This window comes from Pan troglodytes, chromosome 11 (assembly GCF_028858775.2).
Source record: "Pan troglodytes isolate AG18354 chromosome 11, NHGRI_mPanTro3-v2.0_pri, whole genome shotgun sequence".
Taxonomy (NCBI): Eukaryota; Metazoa; Chordata; class Mammalia; order Primates; family Hominidae; genus Pan; species Pan troglodytes.
Window position 1 is genome coordinate 32,726,676 of NC_072409.2, and position 25,423 is coordinate 32,752,098.

Consider the following 25,423-nt stretch of genomic DNA (forward strand, 5'->3'; position numbering starts at 1 on the left):
GGTGCATGGCACTGGGCCAAGTCCCCTCACAGCCTAGGGTGGGGGCTCCAGGTCCTCACTGGGCCTGGGCTGGCATCCGGGACAGGGGCAACATTGCCATGCAAGCTCCCTTTGTGGCCCCAAAGCTCAGGGGCGACCTGAAGCTCCCCCTTGGCCAGTGCAGGAACCAGCCTGGCCCAGCCCCATCGTGGAGACCCCAAGGGTGGCTGGTGGGCTGTGGGGGGTGTGGGGCTGTCCGCCTTCTCCCTGTGCCCTCCCTGAAGCAGCTGACATGATGGCAGCAGCCACACCAGATGGCCTGCGGCTGTCATCATTTATAGTAATATTCCAACTAATAAATAAGAAGAAAAGATAAAACTAGACTATCTTCAGTTTGCACTTCCTAATTAATAGGCACTAAATGTAAAAGGGTGCTAATGTCACAAAATGGGACCTCTTAGAAGTCTTGGTAAAGGGATCTAGCCTAAATCTGATTTGGATTCTGCATCAATCTTCCAACTGTGAGGAAACACAAAGAACAGAAGAATATAATGATCTATACCATGATTATGCAATCAGCAAACTCTGGACTATGTAAAACTGCAAATCGACTGGCTCTGGTTCTTCAACAGATAAAGTTTAAGGAAAAGAAAGAAATGAAGGGGTAACCATTTTTTTAAAAAGCTTAAGAAACAAATGAAATTTTTGAATAGGCATGACTAAACTATAGTATCTAAGGATAAGCACTGAGTGATAAAATTATTAAAATATTCAAAAAAGTGATTACCATAAAAGTCAGGATACTGGTATGTTATCATAATGGTTATTTAAAGTGGGAAGTCGGTCGGGCACAGTGGCTCAAGCCTGTAATCCCAGCACCTTGGGAGGCCAATGCAGGCAGGTCACTTGAGCTCAGGAATTCGAGACCAGCCTGGCCAACGTGGTGAAACCCCGGCTGCACTAAAAATAGAAAAATTAACTGGGCATAGTGTCATGCACCTTTAGTCCCAGCTACTCAGGAGGCTGAGGCAGAAGAACTGCTTGAACCTGGGAGGCGCCCTCTCCCTCTCCCTCTCCCTCTCCCCTCTTTCCACGGTCTCCCTCTGATGCCGAGCCGAGGCTGGACAGTGCTGCTGCCATCTCAGCTCACTGCAGCCTCCCTGCCCGGTTCTCCTGCCTCAGCCTGCCGGGTGCCTGCGATTGCGGGCGCGCGCCGCCACGCCTGACTGGTTTTCGTGTTTTTTTGGTGGAGACGGGGTTTCGATGTGTCGGCCGGGCTGGTCTCCAGCTCCTAGCCGCGAGTGATCTGCCGGCCTCGGCCTCCCGGGGTGCCGGGATTGCAGACGGAGTCTCGTTAACTCGGTGCTCAATGGCGCCCCGGCTGGAGTGCAGTGGCGTGATCTCGGCTCGCTACAACCACCTCCCAGCCGCCTGCCTTGGCCTCCCTGAGTGCCGAGATTGCAGCCTTTGCCTGGCAGCCGCCCCGTCTGAGAGGTGAGGAGCGTCTCCGCCTGACCGCCCATCGTCTGGGATGTGGGGAGCCCCTCTGCCTGGCTGCCCAGTCTGGAGGGTGGGGGGCGTCTCTGCCCGGCCGCCATCCCATCTGGGAGGTGGGGAGCGCCTCTTCCCGGCCGCCATCACATCTGGGAAGTGAGGAGCGTCTCTGCCCAGCCGCCCATCGTCTGAGATGTGGGGAGCGCCTCTGCCCTGCCGCCCCGTCCGGGATGTGAGGGGCGTCTCTGCCCGGCCGCCCCGTCTGAGAAGTGAGGAGACCCTCTGCCTGGCAACCGCCCCGTCTGAGAAGTGAGGAGCCCCTCCGCCCGGCAGCCACCCCGTCTGAGAAGTGAGGAGCGTCCTCCCTCCTCGTCCGGGAGGGAGGTGGGGGGGTCAGCCCCCCGCCCGGCCAGCTGCCCTGTCCGGGAGGCGAGGGGCGCCTCTGCCCGGCCGCCCCTACTGGGAAGTGAGGAGCCCCTCTGCCTGGCCAGCCGCTCCGTCCGGGAGGGAGGTGGGGGGGGTCAGCCCCCCGCCTGGCCAGCCGCCCCGTCCGGGAGGTGAGGGGCGCCTCTGCCCGGCCGCCCCTACCGGGAAGTGAGGAGCCCCTCTGCCCGGCCAGCCGCCCCGTCCGGGAGGGAGGTGGGGGGGTCAGCCCCCTGCCTGGCCAGCCGCCCCGTCCGGGAGGTGAGGGATGACTCTGCCCGGCCGCCCCTACTGGGAAGTGAGGAGCTCCTCTGCCTGGCCAGCCGCCCCGGTGGGGGGGTCAGCCCCCCGCCCGGCCAGCCGCCCCATCCGGGAGGGAGGTGGGGGGGTCAGCCCCCCGCCCGGCCAGCCGCCCCGTCCGGGAGGGAGGTAGGGGGATCAGCCCCCCACCCGGCCAGCCGCCCTGTCCGGGAGGTGGGGGGCGCCTCTGCCCGGCCGCCCCTACTGGGAAGTGAGGAGCCCCTCTGCTCGGCCAGCCGCTCTGTCTGGGAGGGCGGTGGGGGGGTCAGCCCCCCGCCCGGCCAGCCGCCCCGTCCGGGAGGGAGGTGGGGGGGCTAGCCCCCCGCCTGGCCAGCCGCCCCGTCTGGGAGGTGAGGGGCGCCTCTGCCCGGCCGCCCCTACTGGGAAGTGAGGAGCCCCTCTGCCCGGCCAGCCGCTCTGTCTGGGAGGGAGGTGGGGGGGTCAGCCCCCCGCCTGGCCAGCTGCCCCGTCCGGGAGGGAGGTGGGGGGGTCAGCCCACCGCCCGGCCAGCCGCCCCGTCCGGGAGGGAGGTGGGGGGGTCAGCCCCCCGCCCGGCCAGCCGCCATGTCTGGGAGGGAGGTGGGGGGGGTCAGCCCCCCGCCTCGCCAGCCGCCCCGTCCGGGAGGGAGGTGGGGGGATCAGCCCCCCGCCCGGCCAGCCGCCCTGTCCGGGAGGTGAGGGGCGCCTCTGCCCGGCCGCCCCTACTGGGAAGTGAGGAGCCCCTCTGCCCGGCCAGCTGCCCCATCCAGTAGGGAGGTGGGGGGGTCAGCCCCCCGCCGGGCCAGCCGCCCCGTCGGGGAAGTGAGGGGCGCCTCTGCCCGGCCGCCCCTACTGGGAAGTGAGGAGCCCCTCTGCCCGGCCAGCCGCCCTGTCCGGGAGGGAGGTGGGGGTCAGCCCCCCGCCTGGCCAGCCGCCCCGTCCGGGAGGGAGGTGGGGGGGTCAGCCCCCCGCCCGGCCAGCCGCCCCGTCCGGGAGGTGAGGGGCGCTTCTGCCCGGCCGCCCCTACTGGGAAGTGAGGAGCTCCTCTGCCCGGCCACCACCCCATCTGGGAGGTGTACTCAACAGCTCATTGAGAACGGGCCATGAAGACAATGGAGGTTTTGTGGAATGGAAAGGGGGGAAAGGTGGGGAAAAGATTGAGAAATCGGATGGTTGCCGTGTCTGTGTAGAAAGAGGTAGACATGGGAGACTTTTCATTTTGTTCTGTACTAAGAAAAATTCTTCTGCCTTGGGATCCTGTTGATCTGTGACCTTACCCCCAACCCTGTGCTCTCTGAAACATGTGCTGTATCCACTCAGGGTTGAATGGATTAAGGGCGGTGCAAGATGTGCTTTGTTGGACAGATGCTTGAAGGCAGCATGTTCGTTAAGAGTCATCACCACTCCCTAGTCTCAAGTACCCAGGGACACAAACACTGCGGAAGGCGGCAGGGTCCTCTGCCTAGGAAAACCAGAGAACTTTGTTCACTTGTTTATCTGCTGACCTTCCCTCCACTATTGTCCTGTGACCCTGCCAAATCCCCCTCTGTGAGAAACACCCAAGAATGATCAATAAAAAATAAAAATAAAAAATAAAAAAAAATAAAAAAAAAATTAAAAAAAAAAAAAAGAACCTGGGAGGCAGAAAATGCAGTGAGCCGAGAGCCACTCCACTCCAACCTGGGCAACAGAGCAAGACTCCGTCTCCAGAAAAAAAAGAGAGAGAAGGGGGTTATGATTGGAATGGGACACACAAAAAGGACTTCTAAGATAAGGAGGTAAGTGACAAAGTTGTATTTCTTTTCTTTTCTTTTTTTTTTTTTTTTTTGGAGACAGGGTCTCACTCCTACGTGCAGGCTGGAGTGCAGTGGTGCAATCACAGCTCACTGCAGCCTCGACTTCCAGGGTTCAGGTGATTCTCCCACTTCAGCCTTCCAAATAGCTGGGACTACAGGCATGCGTCACTACACTCAGCTACTTTTTGGTAGAGACCAGGTTTTACCATGTTGTTCGAACTCCTGGGCTCAAGCGATGCCTCAGCCTCCCAAAGTGCTGGGATTACAGGCATGAGCAACTGTCCCAGGCGCAAAGTTGTATTTCTTGATTTGGGTAGTGGTTACAAGGATGTACCCTATAATAATTCATTAGGTCTTATGTTTGGCTTTGTGGTTTTCTGTATTTTCCTTTTTCTTTTCTTTTCTTTTTTTTTTTGAGACAGAGTCTAGGTCTGTTACTGAGGCTGGAGTGCAGTGGCACGATCTCGGTTCACTGCAACCCCCACCTCCCAGGTTCAAGCTGTTCTCCTGCCTCAGCCTCCCAAGTAGCTGGGACTACAGGCACAGGCCACCACGCTCAGCTAATTTTTGTAATTTTAGTAGAGACAGGGTTTCACCATGTTGGCCAGGCTGGTTTCGAACTCCTAACCTCAGGTGATCCGCCCACCTCGGCCTCCCAAAGTGCTGGGATTACACGCCTGAGCTACCGTGCCCAGCTATTTTCACTTTTTAATACAAAGATTTATTTAAGTGACAATTTTTTTCCTAATCTAAATGATGGATATATAACTTCATTATATCACAATTCTATTTTGCATAACTTTATAAATACTTTTTGTACCTAATTCAGTATTACTTGAAATTTTGCATTTAAAAAAATCACCAGCTGCCTGGTGATCTTGCGGGAAAGAACCACTGTGGTCCCAGCTTTGCGCAGAGGTAGGAGGTGGGCAGTGGAGGTGGGAGTGAAGTCTCAGGAAAAGAGGCGGTTGCCATAGCTGTGTGTGTCTGAGGCTTGGCAGCCAGAGCCATGGACTGTTTGCTGGGCCCGTTAGTGCACCTAGTGGAGACACGCAGCCTTCATGTCCCGCTACCTGCCGTCCCCCCAACACGTCTCTGTTTGTCAGGAACATAGCCAACGACGCCAGGTCTGAAGATTTACGGTGTGAATTTGGTCGTTATGATCCTATAGTTGATGTGTATGTTCCACTTGATTTCCACACTCAACGTCCAAGAGAGGATTTGCTTCTGTTCAATTTGAGGGTGTTCGTGATGCTGAAGACACTTTATATAATTTGGACAGAAAGTGGATTTGTGGAGGGCAGATTGAAATACAGTTTGCCCAGGGGGATCGGAAGACACCAAATCAGATGAAAGCCAAGGAAGGGAGGAATATGTACAGTTATTCACGCTATGATGATTATGACAGATACAGACGTCCTAGAAGCCGAAGTTATGAAAGAAGGAGATCAAGAAGTCAGTCTTTTCATAACAACTATAGAAGATCATATAATCCTAGAAATAGACTGGCTGGAAGACCACAGAGTAGCAGAAGCCATTCCGACAATGACAGACCAAACTGTAGCTGGAATATCCAGTACAGTTGTGCTTACTAGACTTCAAGAAAGATCTGAAAGTGGAAAAAGAACCAAAGAAGGGCAGTTCAAGTGACAAAGGGGTGTGTGGAAGGTGCTGCAGTATGAATACTGTACAAATATTTTGACTCTGGTCTGAAAAGATAAAAGAATGTTATCAAAAACTACATGGAATAATTGAAGTCCCCTCAAGTTTGAAAGTAAGCATTTTAGGACAAATAAAAGGACATTCAACTTTGTACTTGCGGAAACTAATCCCTAAATATGAATAAGTGTGTACTGATTCATGGGTAATAGGTCCATAATAAATTATTGGAAACTAGGATGTCTGAATATCAAGGAAGACAGCTGTAGTCTCTTACAGTGCCTCTGTTGGTCTGCCTCAAACTGATTTAGGTGGGAAAAGGTATGGTCCAATATAAAAGTTCCATTTTCGCCATTATTGGCAAATCTTGCCTTTGTTTATTTTGGTGTCAGTGTTTTCTGCTTAATCATTTGCTTTGTTGGCATCTGCGTTTATTTACTTGTACACCACATGCAGTTTACATCTTCCTTAACTACTCTCCTTCCCAGGTAAATTCCAATTATATTCGACATCCAGCTAAGAGGGCCCATCTCTTCTCACCTCTATCCTAGTCAGTATGTTCAGCAAATATTTATTGAGCGCTGACACTGTGGGCAAAACATTGTACTGGTTAATTGAGGAGAAAAATAGATAATTCCCTTATTCAGTAAATGTCTACTGAGTACAATCTAGTGAATGATTACAGTATGGCCTAAGTGTCTTGTTTGAGATGTATTATTCGTTACAATATTTTACACCATTCATATCTTAATATAATTATAGAACCCAATATACTATCAAAGATAAGTAATTGTGTGGTTATATGCCATTTAAAATTACCCAGTGTTTGTCTGATCCCATTATTACAAATAATTTAAAAATGATTTGTTTTAATCTGTAATAAACTGATTTATTGTGCAGTGACTGTAATATACTGGAGTTATATTAAATTGTTTACTCAGCCTCACCAAACACATACTAGGAAATAACCCCCAAAATAAGTATTTAACTTTGCATTAGATATAAAGGAGACTGGGTGCTATAATTAGATTATTTTAAGGTAGACAGCTATTATCCCAACTGATGTAGTATGTTCTGTAATTGAGAAAATGTTCACCAAATTTTACTTTTTAGTGATTTACATGTACATTTTATAGGGGACATGTTCTATGTATAGTGAATAAATAACTTTGACAGTAAAAAAAAAAAAAATAGCCAACGTGGGAAACATAGTGAGACCTCATCTCAACAAATATAAAAATTTTAAACATTAGCCAGGGGCCAGGCATGATGGCTCACTCTCTGATGGGCTATTATTCCAGTATAGTTAGAGCAACATAAAAAAAAAATCAACAGATAACATGTTGGATAGCAATAATTCTAAGAAGAAAAATAAAGAAGGATGATGTGATAGTCATGGGAGAGGAGGTGCTACTTTAGTCAGGGAAGGCCTCTCTGATAAAACAAAATATGAGACTTCTGAGGAAAAAAAGATTACAAAGAGAAGAAAGCAAGTACAAAGGCATTGAGGTAGAAGAATACCTTACGTTGGAACATTCAAGAAATAGCAAAGCTCATGTGACTAGAGCAAACTGAGCAAGAATAGAGTTGTAAGACGTTACATAAAAGAAAGTGAAAGCGAATATTTTGCAGGGTTTTACAGGCCATGGTAAAAGTTTGGGATATTGTTCTTAATAAGATAAGAAATTACTGAGCACATGAGTGACATGTTCTAACTTAAGTTGTCCCTCAGTATCTGTAGGGGACTGGTTTCAGGATTCTCCTTCAAAATCTGTGAATGTGAGAGCCCCTATATAAAATAGCAGAGGATTTGTACATAACCTACACACATCCTCCACTACACTTTAAATCATCTCTAGATTATTTATAATACCTAATACAGTGTAAATACTATACAAATAGTTGTTACACATTATTATTTGCATTATTTTTATTGTTGCATTGTTATTTTTTATTGGATTTTTTTCCAAATATTTTTGATCTGCAGCTGGTTGAATTCAAGCATGCAAAACCCATGGGTATAGAAGGCCAACTGTAATAATTTTGTCTGCTCCATGAAGAATAAAGAATAGACTCAAAGGGATAATCAAAGAAGCAGCAAGACCACTTAGGAAGCTCCTGCAATCATCCAGGAGGTTAGTATTATAGGAACAGAAGTAGAAATAACAGAAAGTATCAAATTCTGGATATCTTCCTTTTATACACATCAAAAAATTCTTCCAAAATGCTAATAACTTTTAAAAATATTGTTATAGAAATAAAAGTCTTTGGGAAAGTTTTTTAAAACACATAGCAACTGGAAGACTACACTTTAAGAGATGGTTAAACAAATCTGTGAGAGATAGTGGCTACAAAGTGTGAAGACTCTAAAGTTAAAAACTTCTTGTTTTGATTCTAGCTCAACCACTTACTAGACAAGAAAGTTATAGCAGCATTTCCCTATGCCTCAATTTTATCATTTGTCAAATGGAAATAATAATAGCTACCTTATAGTACTCCTCTGATTAAATATGACAATGAATATAAAGAACTTAACTGACATATCGTAACAACTCAACACTGCCATAGGTTCCCAGGATTACTTTTTCCCATTGCTACTATTATTTGTAATATCCCTTTTAGAACTGGACATATTCATTTTAAAATTATCACAATAAAAATGAACTGTAAGTGTTCCTGTTATATATTTAATGATATGGTTCTTAACAGAAAACAGTTTCTGCTTTATACATAAAAAAAACTACAATTTTTATTATAGATTTTTTTAAACTTGATGGATCAATCCTCTTAAGGATAACGAATTTGGATTTGCAAGAATTCAAAGCAATTCCGGGTAACATTTTTTTCTTCACTTCAAAATTATAAAATTTAAAGATCTCATAAAATCAACAGAGTATGAGAAGAATAATTAAATATGAGCCATAATTATTTGGACTTTTTGGTTAGTTTCAGTTGGTCACATACATGATTTTATCATGTTGTATATCTGCGTGTATCAGTTAGGTTCACAAGATAAACTCTAGGGCCAAATACTTAATGCCCTTTCATATTGGAAATGCTTCTATTAAAGATACATAAGACAGGCTGGGCATGGTGGCTCATGCCTGTAATCTCAGCACTTTGGGAGGCTGACAGGGGCAGATCACTTGACATCAGAAGTTTGAGAACAGCCTGGCCAACATTGTGAAACCCCGTCTCTACTAAATATACAGAAAATTAGCCAGACGTGGTGGCACATGCCTGTAATCTCAGCCACTTGGGAGGCTGAGACAGGAGAATCGCTTGAACCCAGGAGGTGGAGGTTGCAGTGAGCCTGTAATAAGGGTTAAAAAGAAAAAAAAAAAAAGTTTTCCTCTGCTTAGCAGCTCAATTCAAGAACAGTTATAACACTGTCCAAAAAGCCAAGGACAGAGGAATGGGCTCCAGACACCCCCGCCCCCTCCAGAGCAAGGTTAAGGAAAAAAAAAAGAGAGAGAAAGACAAATTCCTTTATTGTTACTCCTTTCCCTTACCTCTTAAGCATAATGGTGTTTTACAAATGCCTGTATTTAGCCAGTTCTTGTTTTTCTTTTGACACAGCTAAAAGGCCACCAGCTATGCAAGGCCACAAGTTATGCACTATATGATTAACTACCTTTGTTTTGCTCTTATAAGCCCGCTTATAAAAACCTCGCTCTGTCTTTATTCAAGGCCCAGTTTTTTGGAGGTAAATCCACTGAGCCGGTGTGTACCTCACAATAAATATCCTCCTGTATTCACCCATACTGGTCTCTCTAATCCTCTGCGTCCCGCAACAAGCTGAGAGCGCGCCACTGCACTTGCAGTCTTGCACATAGCAAGACTATGTCTCAACAACAACAAAAAAGGTACATAAGACAATGGCAGACAATAATTGCTTCTGGGAGAAGATAAGGGAAAATAAAAAAGAAAGAGATATACTTTACACTTAAAGCCTTTGGCATGGCTGGGTGCGGTGGCTCACACCTGTAATCCCAGCACTTTGGGAGGCCGAGGCGGGCAGATCACCTCAGGTCAGGAGTTCAAGACCAGCCTGGCCAACATGGTGAAACCCCGTCTCTACAAAAATACAAAAATTAGCCATGCGTGAGGGCGGGTGCTGTAATTCCAGCTACTCCAGAGGTTGAGGCAGAAGAATCACTTGAACCCAGGAGGTGGAGGTTGCAGTGAGCCAAGATTATGCCATTGCACTTCAGCCTGGGCAACAGAGCGAGACTCCGTCTCAAAAAAAAAAAAAAAAACCCTTTAGCATTATTTGGGTTCCTTCCTTGCAGATGCATTAACTTTTCAAGCACATAAAATATTGTTCAAAGAAAAAAAATTCATTTTACTAACAATTTACAACACAATTGTTTAAATGTCACATAGGTCACCATACTGGCAGCTTACCAGATTGAAGATGCCAGTAATATGTTAGTGTGGTTTGCAAGAAACTTCAATGGAGGCTCTGCAAGCAGTAGACAGGATAAAATTCCTCCACCAAAACAGTGGAGCATAGCAGTAAACCAGCTTGAAATAGGATTCTTCCATGCCAATGCAGCTGCTCCTGAAATGGTAAAGTAAAATATGGTCTGTGATCATTATACATTTATTAAACAAGCCCCAAAGTACAAGTTGCACTAAACAAATAAACTTCTTAAATTCATAATTTTCAACAACTATTATTCATAGGTGTGCCAGTCAAAATCATTAAAAATCATATCTTTTATTCTTTAAAGCAAGACTGGAAACATTTTGTTAATGGGTGATTTTTGGCACTTTGGCACCTTTAAAATACTCTGTTCTGTTTAGGCTGTCCTTGCCAGTTTCCTAGTAATGGATTATTATAAACGATATTCTCACTTATTGTCTCCTTCCATCCCAAACCCTACAGTAAGTACTTCCAGACAATATGTCAAAGTGATTTATTAAGAAAAATTTACAATCTTAAGTATATTGGAAAATAAAGAAGCTGAAATAAATAAACTAAGCTTTCAACAAGACAGGTGAGAAACAGAGTAACAAAATAAACCTAAAGGTGAAAGGTTTCTTAGGAATAGATATTTATACTACCTCAACACGAGTCTTAACTAATTACTTATTAATTGTAGAGGAAAATAATAACTTGAGAGTGGGGGAAACCTTGCAGACATCACTGTAAATAACATCAAGTGACTCCTGATATGATACACTGAGAACACATCATCACTTCTGTGGTATCTCTTTTTTTTTTTTTACTTTGAGACAGAGTCTCGCTCTGTTCCCCAGGCTGGAGTGCAGTGATGCGATCTTGGCTCACCACAACCTCCATCTCCTGGGTTCAAGCAATTCCCCTGCCTCAGCCTCCCAAGTAGCTGGGACTACAGGCGCCTGCCACCATACCCAGCTAATTTTTGTATTTTTAGTAGAGACGGGGTTTCACTATGTTGGCCAGGCTGGTCTCAAACTCCTGATCTGGTGATCCACCCACCTCGGCCTCCCAAAGTGCTGGAATTACAGGCGTGAGCCACCGAGCCCTGCCACTTCTGTGGTATTTCTAACAAAAATATACAACCTGAACTAATCGAATCAGACGAACCCAAACTGAGGGCTACTCTGAGAAAACAAAAACAAACAACAAACAACAACTGGCTTATATTTTTTAAATGTCAAAGTCAAAAAACACCCAAAAAAAGGCCAATAAAACATTCTAGATATGAACAATGTCTCTAACTCAAACTATATTTATTTATTTACTTAATTACTTATTTATTTATTTTGAGACAGGGTCTCGCTCTGTTGCCAAGGCTGGAGTGCAGTGGAATGATCTCGGCTCACTGCAACCTCAGCATCCTGAGTTCAAGCAAGTCTCAAGCCTCAGCCTCCCAAGTAGCTGGGATTATAGGCATGCGCCACCACACCAGGCTAATTTTTGTATTTTTTTTTTATACTTTAAGTTTTAGGGTACATGTGCACATTGTGCAGGTTAGTTACATATGTATACATGTGCCATGCTGGTGCACTGAACCCACTAACTCGTCATCTAGCATTAGGTATATCGCCTGATGCTATCCCTCCCCCCTCCCCCTACCCCACAACAGTCCCCAAAGTGTGATATTCCCCTTCCTGTGTCCATGTGATCTCATTGTTCAATTCCCACCTATGAGTGAGAATATGCGGTGTTTGTTTTTTTGTTCTTGTGATAGTTTACTGAGAATGATGATTTCCAATTTCATCAGAATCTACAATGAACTCAAACAAATTTACAAGAAAAAAACAAACAACCCCATCAAAAAGTGGGCGAAGGACATGAACAGACACTTCTCAAAAGATGACATCTATGCAGCCAAAAAACACATGAAAAAATGCTCATCATCACTGGCCATCAGAGAACTGCAAATCAAAACCACAATGAGATACCATCTCACACCAGTTAGAATGGCAATCATTAAAAAGTCAGGAAACAACAGGTGCTGGAGAGGATGTGGAGAAATAGGAACACTTTTACACTGTTGGTGGGACTGTAAACTAGTTCAACCATTGTGGAAGTCAGTGTGGCGATTCCTCAGGGATCTAGAACTGGAAATACCATTTGACCCAGCCATCCCATTACTGGGTATATACCCAAAGGACTATAAATCATGCTGCTATAAAGACACATGCACACGTATGTTTATTGCAGCACTATTCACAATAGCAAAGACTTGGAACCAACCCAAATGTCCAACAATGATAGACTGGATTAAGAAAATGTGGCACATATACACCATGGAATACTATGCAGCCATAAAAAATGATGAGTTCATGTCCTTTGTAGGGACATGGATGAAACTGGAAATAATTTTTGTATTTTTAGTAGAGACAGAGTTCCGCCATGTTGGCCAGGCTGATCTGGAACTCCTGGCCTCAAGTGATTCACCCGCCTCAGCCTCCCAAAGTGCTGGGATTACAGGCATGAGCCACCACACCTGGCTTCCAACTCAAATCATTTTATTTTAATGTACTGGCATTTAGAAGAGAAAAAAGAAATTTCTCTGTCCTACCTTAAGATGTTTGAAATACGCTATCAATAGAATTATTTTCCCCAAAATTCTTAGCAACATTTGTCACATTGAGACCTAAATCTAATTCCAAATATAAGATGTTTAAAATGCAAATAATTACATATGAACTTTAATATCAAAATACTTTCAGCCAGGCATGGTGGCTCACACCTGCAATCACAACACTTTGGTTTGGGAGGCCGAGCTGGGAGGATTGCTTGAGTCCAGGAGGTCGACACCAGCTTGAGCAACATAGCAAGACTCCCGTCTCCACAAAATATAAAAAATTAGCCAGGCTTGATAGTACACACCTGTAGTCTCAGCTACTCAGGAGGCTAAAGTGGAAGAATCACTGAGCCCAGGAGTTCCAGGCTGCAGTGAGCTGATAGTGCCAATGCACTCAGCCTAGACAACAGAGTGAGACCCTGTATCAAAAATAAATAAATAAATAAATAACTTCATCATGAAATGAAAGCTACAAAGAAAAATAAAGTCACACTGTACTTCCATAAATACACTTAAAATCACATCTACAAAATAATCCCAAATTCTGGCAAAATGAATCATTAGACTACGCTTAATAGTTTTATGAACTTACAGTTATAACAAAAGTTAGAAAGATATTTTGTTAATGCACTGCATACATGACTTCTTTATTTTCTTGTACTCAGTCTATTTTAGTTCCAGAGTGTGTCCCTGTTTTTAAGAACTACGTGCACTGTAGCTATTTTCAAAACAGTTGACATTCAACTTGCTAGTGGCTGACATAACTTCTAGAAAGAAGCATGGGAATGTTCTAGCCTTCTTAAAACTTCAACTCTACATATTACATATTTTTAAATTGCATATTAGTTTACTTTTGCTTTAGTCTTTCCCCTTTATAGATTTATCTTCTTTTTAAAAAGAGAGAAAAATGAACAACATATCCTATATGCCTCAAGTATGCTTTTTCATCAAAATTATTTAAAAATAATCGCATAGGCAACAGAGGCTTACAGATTACCTATGACACAATTCAAGGAGTTTTAGATCAAGTTTGGGGGATTTTTTTGGTTTTTAAATTTTTTTAAATTTTTTCAGAGATGCGGTCTCACTATGTTGGCCAGGCTGGTCTCAAACTTCTGGCCTCAAGTGATCCTCCTGCCTCAGCCTCCCAAAGTGCTGGGATTACAGGCGTGAGCCACTGCACCCAGCCTTAGATCAAGTTTGAATCATAGTGGGCCAGGTAGATCCACATACTCACCTTGTAGTTATTCCCCAGTTCCTTAATGAGTAATTAGAACAGACATACTTGGCAACTGACTCAATGCCCATATAGATTCTCTGATTTATGGCATAAGGAGCAATATGGTATAATGGAACACATAGAAGCCCCTAGATATTCCTCTCCTCACCAACAAAGTAACCAAAAACAATACCACAGAAATTGGTGCCACAACCAAAGACAAAAAGGTGGTGATAGCTATCACATTCCACTAACTTACCTGTTTGATCTAAATATAAGACAGATGGATCTTGGAGAATAGCTATGAATTATAAACACAGAAAGGTCGTGACTCTAATTGCAGCTAGTATTCAAGATGTAGTATTTTTACGGGGTCAAATCAACACAATTCTTATAACTTGGAAGCAAATGCTTCTTTCTTCCTATTAATTTGCAAAAAATCTCAGAAGCACTTTGTGCTTTGTTCAACCATTACAGTCTTGCTTCAGGTCTATGTTAACACTCTTGCTCTCTAAAATAGTCCAGAGATTTTGATCACATTGAGAGATCACACATCACACTGATCTGCTGCACTGATGACATTACACTGACCGGGTCTGAAGAGTGGCAAGTAGCAAGTACTTTAGTTATCTTAATAAGATATATGCAAACCAGAAAGTAGGAAGTTCAAACCCTACTCCTGGGTTTCTGTCCAGTCAGGAGATAGAAAATACCATTATTTAAATAGAACTCAGTAGGTATAAAATTGTTAACTAGGTTATTGAAAAGGCAAAAAGTAAATACTACGTTATCACAGAGTTCAGTTCCAGAAAGCAGTTACTACTCTGGGGGAACAATAGGCTGAAATTATTAAAATTTAGAAACTTGGTGGAGGAGCTCTTTAGAGCCCAGACTGAGACCCCTGTGGAGAAAACACTGCTCAGGTGTTTCCTCCACAGGCCATGTGAACCCGTGCACATGGCCTCTGGCTCTTTAAATCATGTAACAAAGGGGCTTTGGGGAGTGTCATAAATGTTCTATTTTTATCTGCATATGGGTGTGTTTGAAAATCCACTGAGCTGTACATTTATGACTTTTGCACTTTTCCCTGTTTTTACATGGGGACTCATAAAGACATAGCAAAACTCAGCTGCCACCACTGCTGCCACCTTTCCAGGATGCCCAGAACTGATAAATTCTAGACTTACAAACTTTCATCTCCCACAGATTACAGGAAAGGAACAATGACAAACTTTATTCCAGGATTTAATTCATAGAAACGACAGAAATCACTGGAGAAAATAACCATGTCAAGTGACACCTTATTGAGAAATTGCTAATTATTGAAACCAGGAACAGTAAATGGTCATGCAAAGATAAGGCACAGAATAGTAAGAAATTTTGGAATTAACCAGATCTGGAGTCAAGAACTAGCTCCATAATTTACTAAACCATGTGACTTAAGGGAGGTTATTTTATCCCTTAAAACTATTCCTCATCTATAAAATGAGTTAAATAATACCTACCTTACAGGAATGTGTGAGGAATAGAATTAACATACTGAAATGTTCTCCCAGTATCTAAAATCAATGATGGCTACTATTATTGTGTAGAAAAGGTAGTGCAACCTTATGTGACACTATCAAAAATAAAGAAAAAGCACCAATAAGTCTCTTTAGGGCTATAACAGCATCTTTCATGGCGGTATCCTAAACATCTAATATAATGCCCAATACAGAGTTTCAATGAATATTTGCTAAAATTAATTATGTATGACTTCAGAGAGGTTAGTAGAATAGTCATGGCAGAATTTAGAGTAAAACAATACATTTTGTGTGTAATAGAAATTACTGTAGTCAGGAAGTCTTATACAAAATGGTGGTTTGATGTGAATGTAGGATTGAAGAAATGTGTTTATTTTAATGAAGACTTAAGAGACATTTAAAATGTAAGATAAGATAGATTAAAAGTAATGATGTAAGCTTCCTGTTAAAATGGCTTCTCACTAGCAACCACCAAAACAGCATATTCCAACTTCCTAATAAAATGCCCAGGAGACAGAGAAAAGAAAAACAAACAAACAAAAAAAAACTTACACTATCAGCCCAAACTGAAAACTATAGCCAATCACACGCAAGGGTTCAGGAGGATTCACATGTTTGTTCACGAGACAAATGGAGGTAAACAAAGAAAAAAATTAATCCCACTTGTTGTATTACCTGATGTCTTTTATGTCTTTGCTTATGAAGCAAAAGTTACATAGAAGGCTGGAGGAGTATTATCTTTCCTGGGATTTGAAAGCCGAAAACCTGAACCAAACAAAAATGGGATGCAGTCCTTCACACCTTAGGCAGAAAAGAGTTAATCCCCTTTACCATTTTGCCTCTGGTGGCATTTTTTAAGATCTAGGCAGACAGTACAAAAGATCCAATATAAATGGTGGGAAAGTACGAAGTGAGGTATTGTTAGTGGTAGAGTGCATACCAAAATAAAGTCTCAAGGAGTAACACGTCTGAGAGGGTAAATATATGAAGAACTCTGGCGGTAGTATATATGAGAATTACAGTTTACTGTAGGTGTGAGTTCTAGAGAATCAATCACTGGGGGGATAGGAAAAAGTTGCCAATTAAGTAATGCATACATATTCTAAGTAAAAATCTAAAAGAAGTGGTGTTGGAGTAGGAGGAGTACACACATATTAGCTTCAGTTCTGACTATGAAAAAGGAATGCTGACCACATAGAGAGTAATACAAGCTACTCACTCCATCTACTGACAGAGCCTGAACAAATGTATCTTATTCAAAATGAGTTAGAAGAAAAAAAGACATATATGGGGTGTAAAAAAATTACCATAGGACATAAAGTGATTAAGATCCAGAAGATTCAAGTGAAATAGATAACATTTAAGAATTAACTACCAAAGAATCCAGAGAAATTTTCTACAATATAATGTAAACATTTACTCCAATAGACTTGGAAGTCTAAAAGAAATAGATGATTCCTGAGAGAGACATAAATTACCAAAATGACTTAAGTCTGGATTGGAAAAAAAATAAGATTTACCCATTAAAATATACCAAGAAACATAAAACTGCATAGTTGAAGTCTACCAAATATCAAAGAACAAGCAATGCCTATTAAATAAACCATTCCAAGCTTAAAAAATGGAAAGCTTCCCAATCTATTTTACAAAAACAGCATAACCTTGGGCCCAAACTGACGGTCACACAACAAAATAACCTAACAGGCTCATTTCTATTATAAACATAAATACAAAAATTTTACACGAAGTACTGCCAAATCAAAATCCCTAATGAATTAAAATAATGTATCAAGTAGTTTAGTCCAAGAATATAAGGATGATTCATCATTTTTTTAAAAACGTAATAATGTAATTCACTACGTTACATTTTTAAATGGGAAACACAATATGATCTCAATAGATTTTGAAAAAAAAATAGCACTTGATAAAATATGTCACCTTCTCCACCAGGATGGTGTAAAGATATAGGGATATCCTAGAAAGTTGGGAATAAAGTAAAACTTCCTTAAAGTGTCCCTCATAAAAACCTATAGCAAACATCACTCTTGAGAAAACTTTAAAAGCATTCTCATTAAATTCAGGAATATCAGGAGTAAGACAAAGTCACTCACTATCATTAGTATTCAACAAAACACTCTTTAATATATAAGAGGCTAGAAAAAGAAATGGAACCCGGGTTCTTGGCTACAAGCAGCAAAAACCAACAAACTTAAGCCATAAAGAATTCATTGGAAGGATTTCAGTAGCTCACAGAAAGAAAAAAAAAATGGGACGCTAAAGAAAACAAACAAGAACTAAGGACATTCCAGAGGTCTATGCACGTGGGATGATCTTAGTAAAGGTCTAGAGCAGAACCAGTTCAATGAGCATAGAGCATACTCTGCTGAGATCATTGAGTTCCAACTGTTCTACCCAGCCATGACCAGACTTGCAAAGGAACATCTATACAACAAAAAATACTGCAGATAGATTACGAACCTATACTTTTATAGAACTATAGAATTTTAAAAAAAAAGGTCAAGGACGAGTATTTTTATAACCTTAGGCCTGAGAAACCCCTTCTTAAAATACACAAATCCCAATAGTGACATAGGAGAAAAAAATTAATAGATTTTTTTATGAAAAAGTAAAAATATTATGAAATTTTTTAAACTTCTGCCATAAAAGACAATATAAACAAAGTTAAAAGATAGCAAGAGTTATGGGAAAAAAGGACTACAGACATAAATAGAATGAATATCCATGATCCACAAAGACAGTAAATAGAAGACAATAACCTACAGCCCAATAAGAAAATGGACAAAAAAATTAAGCAATTTACATGAAATACAAATGACCAATAAGAGGCACAAACTCATCAGTACCATGACAAACATAAATGAAAAATTGTTTTCTGATCATCAGAATGGCAAGATATTGAAGACCAATAATAGAACTGTCAAAGGAAATGGGCAGTCTAACACACTTCGGGTAAAAGGCTAAACAGGTACACTGTTCACTCTTGTGTCTGAATTCCATCATTTTTACCTCTTTACAAGTACTGGTACTGTATGATACTATATAAGTATTCAATAATCACGTGGTTCTCAAATTATGGAATCTCAGGAGCCCTCTACATCCCTAAAAATTAGTAAACAGATTAATGCTTGCCAAGGATAGGGGACAGCTTACACAAAAGTGCAGGAAGGAATTTGGGGTGGGTGAGGAAACCGTTCAGTATCTTGATTGTGATGGTAGTTGAATGACTGTATGTGTCTGTCCAAAAACACAGAACTTTTTATTAAAAATGGTGAACAGATTCTATGTGAATTACATCTTTTAAAAAATCGGACTTAAATTTCTTGACAACCCCAAAAGGTTTTGTTTATGTTGGCTACAAGTATCAATACTTACCATCTTAGAAATTATAACTGAGAAAATTTTAAATAGTTGTGGCGGCTAAAGCAACTCCAACATCCGCCATATTGACTTACGATTAACCCCAGTTCTGGGATTGCCTCTAAGATTTATATTTTATCTACTGTTCCTTGTGTAAAAGTATACACTTACCGATCTTGCCCTTAGGTCAAACAACCTTGACGCTATTTCACTTACCATAAATCCTGCTCTTAAGCAACTGTCCTACACATCTCTGGTTGGGGGTTGGGGGTCGAGTAATGGGGTGATCCACCATCTCCTTGGGGCCACCCAAGACATGGCTTCTGTTCTTAAGTCCCTTTTAAAGGTTTCTTTCTAAGAAACTGGATTCCTCAGCCTCTCAGCTTCCTCAGCCTTTGGGGATAGGACTGCATAGACCTGTCCACTATGCAACAATTGTTCTTCATGTTTTCATTTTTTAAAAAGTAAATGTATTAAATGTTAACATAAATAATGTATTCTTCAAGCCTGGCCAACATGGCGAAACCCCATCTCCACTACTAAAAATACAAAAATTAGCCGAACGTGGTGGCAGGCGCCTGTAATCCCAGCTACTCGGGACGCTGAGGCAGGAGAATCGCTTAAACCCAGGAGGCACAGGTTGCAGCCTTGAGCCGAGATCGCACCACTGCACTTCAGCCTGGGCGACAGAGAGACTCCGTCTCAAAAATAATAATAATAATAATGATAATGTATTCTTTATGAAAAATAACTTTTCCAAAACAAAAAACATTTAGTGAGAAGAATCATACTGTGTACATTTTAACAAATGTCTGGCTTCAAATAGAAAACTGTTAGATTCTCGTATCTACTTCCTTCTGTTACAGTATCACAACTCAGGTAGCCTCTGGAAAACTCCACTGTACACTTCTGAAAAAATGAGAGTGAAAAAGATAACATCTGCATATTATTATGAAAGTAATTTTAAACTGGCAGTGTCAGAGAATCCCATGGGTCCCTGGACCACAATGTGAACATCTGATTCAGCCTATACAAAAAAAATTTTTTTAATCAAATTCTGAACAGGTAGTAGCAACAAAACTTACTTTTTTCAAATCAAGGAAATAATACCTTATGCAGATAACGTGTTCTACTTTAATGCAGTAATACCATCCTCATCCAGGTCAAAATTTGTACCAACGATGTAAACTGAGCTACAAACTTCAACATAAATGAAAAATATTTCTGAGGTCTAAGGATTTTTTAAAACCAGTAAGTAGTCCATAAGAAAGATACAGCATCATCCTCCAGACCTCACTCATCAACTATCTGTAGGGCAAGGCAGATGAAAGACAGCAAGAACACAAAGAAAGTAGGCAAAGAAATGTCTGACCTCAAAGAAAGAAGAGGTCCATACAACTAAAAGCACAGTAGAATAACTACAAAAGTAAAGCAGTATTAGAGCAAACGCACCCTGGTGTAAAATCCAATAAAATACAACTACTGTCCCCTGATCGCATTGCTAAAAGAACTCAAAATGCTGTTTCAAGACTATATCCCCATTCTGCAGATAGTGAAACTACGCCAGGTAACTCTTGCTTGTACAGTGTCCGTCGTGACTGTGAAAAGGGGAACGCACTCGCTTCTCACATGCTAGGCAGGGTGTTAGGACACTGCGTGAACGGGAATCCTGGTCTGGCTACAGGAGGCTTTTTGTTTCAGTGCTTGTACAACTTTCATAACTGCAGAGTAGTCCGCAACCATCTATTACTCCAAGAGACTGAGTCAGAAACCTGCTGTCTCCTCACGTGACTTTCAAACACTGCGAGCGAGTGGCGGTACCGCGAGGAGGCCGCCCAAGCCCTGGGCTGGCGCGGATATCTGTGGTTCCGAAACGCTGCGGCAGCTTCTGTCAGTCCTGGGACTTCTGCGGGCGGTTGGCAAGGTCGGCCCTGCTCGCCCAGGCTACGGCGTCGCGGACCCCAGGTCACGCCTCCTTTGAGGAGTACCAGAGCCTCCGTCCTCCCCCGCTCTGTTTCCCCATCTGCACTCAGTAAGTCAGACCAACCGGCCCTTGGCGCCCCTCCAACTCTACCATCGAACTGTCTGGGCTAGCGGCCACTCAGCCGCCCACCCGACCCACCCCACTTAGACGGTCCTCGCCGTCAGGAGCACTCTGAGGGGTCCGGCCCGCGGCGCCCCGCACTCACCCGGCTGACGTTTCACCGCCATCACTGACACTAGATAGTGCGCGATGTCAAAAAAGGGAAACATGGACGTGCGGGAGAAGGCCAGAGCCAACTCGTCCCATGGAGAATCCATAACGACCACCGACCGCGGCAACCGAAGCAGCCGCGGCTACTGGTTCCCCGCGCGCGCGCGGTGAGGAGTAGGAGAGGGCACAGCCGCGGCCGCCCGCTCCTCCGCGCCGGCTCCAGCTCTGCGCGTGCGCCCTGGCGCCGAGGGGCGGGGCCGCGCTTCACGGGAGCCGCAGGCTCACCGGCGCTAGGCGGGTGGGCGGGGCGAGCGGGTTCCCGGCGGCTCCAGCCGGCTCTTGCCTCGGTTCTCCTAGTAAGGGTCCAGCGTCTTCTTGGTCCTGGGCGCAGTGCAGGACCTGGAGAGCGTGCAGATGAACAAAACACGGTCCTCAAGGGGAGAGGCTCAGAGTTGGATTTATTTCTGTAAATTGATGTCATTCACCTAACATTTATCGAGCAACCACAGTGCAAGTCACACTGTGACTTACTGGAGATATAAAAATAAAACAGTAATATCCTGTCCTCAAGAACTATGCGTTCCCTGAAAGAGATTTTTTTATAAAAAGAGGAAAAACGCACATAATGGTACAAAAGCAGGTACTGAGAAGTATAGCTGCCGTGCGAGAGCAGTTCCGAAACGAAGATTACAATTCTGGGAAGTGAGTAAAGTGACATGTGAGCTGGACTTTAAAAGTTAAGTGAGAAACACAAGCTAGGTGGGAGATGGACAGAGGTGTTTTGGGTTGACTACAAAGTGAGAAATGAGGTTGGGAAAAGTCCTCGAATGGCAGACAAAGCCGGGCAGTTTGGCTCCAGAGGTTAAATTCCTAATCAATCACTATGTTAAGCTCAGAGCCAGAATCTCTTCTCCTAATCACTACGCTAACTGGGTTGTTTGGTGGAAGGTGAGGGAGTAGAGGTGCAACCAAGCAACAAGATTAAGAATAGATTGATGAGAAGCGACTGACAACGGAAAATCAGAGGGTATTCACTGGTCCAAGCAAAAGGTAGTGGAGGCTGTGGCAGCAGAAATTGAGACCAATTGTGGGAAACATGGGTAGAAGCAAAATATCGTCAGTGAGTGTCAGTCTGTACAGGCGGGAAAGGAAGCATTTGTCAAATAAAATGAGGAACGGGTGAGTAGGAGGATTATGGTTGCATTCTGATAAATAGGAAACAAGAAGGAATAGGTTTGAGTAAGAAAAAAACTAGCTTGGCACACTTATTTGATGTGTAAACAGATTATGCTGGCACCAGGAAATTGGAGAAACGTGATTAGCTGCTAGGTAGGTGACAGCTTCACGGGTGTATGCACTGCAAAAGGAGAATTTTTTTTAATCTGAATATGTATTCATTAATTTTAATTCATTTAACAAAATGTTTTTTGCGTGCCTACTATGTAACCAGCATTTTGCTGGATGTCAGAAGTACTGCCCTAAACACTAAGTGTTTAAAACGTAGGAAAATTGTAGTAAATCTCTACACTTCATTACTTATCAAGAAAGAATAGACTTGTTCAAATACGTTTCACGTGTGGTTTTCTAAGCAAGCACTTCCCGTAGAGAAAAGTCTTTAGACCTGTAGCACACTTTCTAGCAAAACTAAGGGGGAAAAAACCACCTGTGAATATTTATACTTTCCTGTTTAAGTCTGTTCTTTCCATACTTTTTACACATTCGCTTATTTTTGGAATTTTAGTTTTGCGAATTTAGGCTCAGAGTTTGGATATTACTTCTTTTTTTTTTATTTCTTTTTTTTTTTTTTTTTTTGATATGTAATCTTGCTGTGTTGCCAGCCGAGTGCAGTGGCGCGATCTCGGCTCACTGCAACCCCCAACTCGCTGATTCAAGCGATTCTCCTGCCTCAGCCTCCCGAGTAGCTGGGATTAAAGGCACGTGCCACCACGTTTTTTTTGTATTTTTAGTAAGAGACGGGGTTTCACCATGTTGGCCAGGATGGTTTGGAACTCCTGACCTCGTGATCCGCCCGCCTTGGCCTCCCAAAGTGCTGGGATTACAGGCGTGAGCCACTCACACCCAGCCTGGATATTATTTCTTTAAATATTTTACATTTTAACAGTCTTAAATTTTGCAAAATATATGGTTAGTCTTTGGACTTAAAAAAATACTTAATATGATGTAATCTTTAAGACACTACTGAATTGTGTGTCTATACCAGTATTATTCTGGGGTACCATTAAATCCATTATTAACACCAATAAGGCAAAATGAATAACATCAGGGGTTTTTTTAAGAAAGTAAATCAAGCACTTTACTTCCTTAAACAGAATAATTCCAATAGAAAGGAATTAATTATCTCAGACTCTAAAGATAATTTGAAAATTGTTGCATTTCAAAACAGTAAGAATAAGCTTGGTCCTATCTGCCTAGAGCCTAAAGAAATTTCCTTATAAAGGTCTAGGGGAAATTAAATCCTAATCTCACAGAAAGACAAGTTCCATCTACATTTTAAAGGCGCTCACCGTATTTGCTTCTGGTCAGTGGTTGAGTTATTTAGTCTATTAAAATGAGCATTGTAGGAGGAAATGGAGGATGGAAAGACCCCTTTCCTTCTTACCTTTAAATTACCATGCTATTGAACTTTTTAAAGTACCTTAGAGTCCACAATTAGGAAGTTTTATATTAAATGGACCAGTTGCATTTTAATTACCAATTACCTTTAAATTGGTAAGAAGGAAAGGTGAGATTTGGGAGAATTACATGTGAAGATTCAAAGTTTTCCAGACTTTTGGAAGCAGTATACAAAATTACATAATTATTGGTGATAAAATGAATCCAATTTACAAAGTATAGCTTATTCATTAGGAAGCCAAACTGGTCTAATTGTATTAATATCCAAAAATGAGTTTTGTGGGGTGTTTTTTTGTTTTGCTTTGTTTGTTTTGTTTGTTTGTTTGTTTGAGACTGAGTTTCGCTCTTGTTGCCCAGGCTGGAGTGCAGTGACACAATCATGGCTCACTGCAACCTCTACCTCCCAGGTTCAAGCAATTCTCCTGCCTCAGCCTCCCGAGTAGCTGGGATTACAGGTGCCTGCCACCACACCCAGCTAATTTTTTGTATTTTTAGTAGAGACGGGTTTTTACCATGTTGGCCAGGCTAGCCAGGCTGGTCGAACTCCTGAACTCAGGTGATCCACCTGCTCAGCCTCCCAAAGTGCTGGGATTACTGCGTAAGCCACCGCGCCCGGCCTGAAGAAGAGTTTTGACTAAACCTGTTGGAGGCACTTTTTAGTTCAAAAATATGTGAATCTAATTTTTATAAACCAGGTTTTGCAGCACCAGCATGATTAACATTTGGGGCTAAACAATTCTTTGTCATGGTGGACTGTGCTTGCATTGTATGATGTTTAGCAGCATCGCTGGTACTAGATGCCAGGACCATGCACACACACACACACACACACACACTCCACTTGCAACAACCAAAAATGTCTTGGCTTTGCCAAATGTCTTCTGGGGCAGGGGCAGGGGTTGGGGGACACAAGATCACCCCTGGTTCAGAACTACTGCTATAAATGAATAAATGCTTTCTTCAACAATATATGCCTCTATTAATACAAACAATATGGTCATGTCACTAATGTTCCTTATCTCTTTAATTCTAGAATAATTGTATAACCCTTCTTAGTTTCAGTTTACACATCCATCTTCCTGGGTCAAACTGACAATATCCTGAAACCCAGTATCACACATGCAATCCTAGCTGTTTCTTCCCTGCAATACTGCTTTCTACCCACTAAGTGGCATGCCTTTCACTTTGGGAAATCTATAATAATAACTTTTTATTTTATTTTTTTATTAATACATCATACTTGCACATATTTATGAGGTACATGTGATATTTTGATATGTGCACACAACGTGTTATAATCAAATCAAGGCATTTAGCCTATCCACCACCTCAAACATTTATCATTTCTTTGTGTTGGGAACATTTCAAATCATCTTTTTTGTTTTTCTCTTTTGAATCTTAAAGGTCTATCAATCAAATCATCTCGTCTAGCCATTTTGAAATAAACAATATACTATTGTTAACTATAGTCACCCTACCATGCTATTGAACTTTTTAAAGTACCTTAGAGTCCACGATTTGGAAGTTTCACATTAAAGGGACCAATTGCACTCCTAAACCTTAGTATCTTGGTCAGGCATTTTCATTCTAAAGTTGTTTTGATAAGCACTTGATAGCCACACTGTATCAAATGATAATGTATTAATATGTGACATTTAAGACAAAGTATATGTAATTTGAATTCAACCTTTTTTAATATTCAGGATTATCAAGGAGAATTAGCTAGAGAGCACCAATTGCCCTCAAAATACCCACTGAATTGAATCAGTACAATTAGATGCCAGTGCATGAGATTTAAGTGCAACCAATTCAAGTATACA

At 42.4% G+C, this 25,423-nt stretch overlaps 1 protein-coding gene and 1 pseudogene across 4 annotated transcripts in view; one reads left to right on the forward strand and one right to left on the reverse strand.

Annotated features, from left to right (window-relative positions):
• Positions 1-21,650, reverse strand: part of TMEM38B (transmembrane protein 38B) — an 81,498-nt gene extending 59,848 nt beyond the window's left edge. Inside the window, exons 1-3 of one of the 4 annotated variants that reach the window (XM_063787607.1) lie at positions 20,965-21,215; positions 10,038-10,194; positions 8,871-8,943 (exon numbers count right to left, since the gene is read on the reverse strand). In XM_063787607.1, the coding sequence (XP_063643677.1) occupies positions 8,871-8,943; positions 10,038-10,194; positions 20,965-21,076 (342 nt within the window). In that variant the 5' untranslated portion in view covers positions 21,077-21,215. Of the gene's footprint in view, positions 1-8,870; positions 8,944-10,037; positions 10,195-14,133; positions 14,847-20,964 lie in introns of those variants that run through there. The other 3 variants (XM_063787608.1, XM_001139453.8, XM_063787609.1) reach the window with 3 other exon arrangements.
• On the forward strand, positions 4,954-5,656 carry LOC100609381 (serine/arginine-rich splicing factor 10-like; annotated as a pseudogene).
• Positions 21,651-25,423: the final 3,773 nt, after the last annotated feature.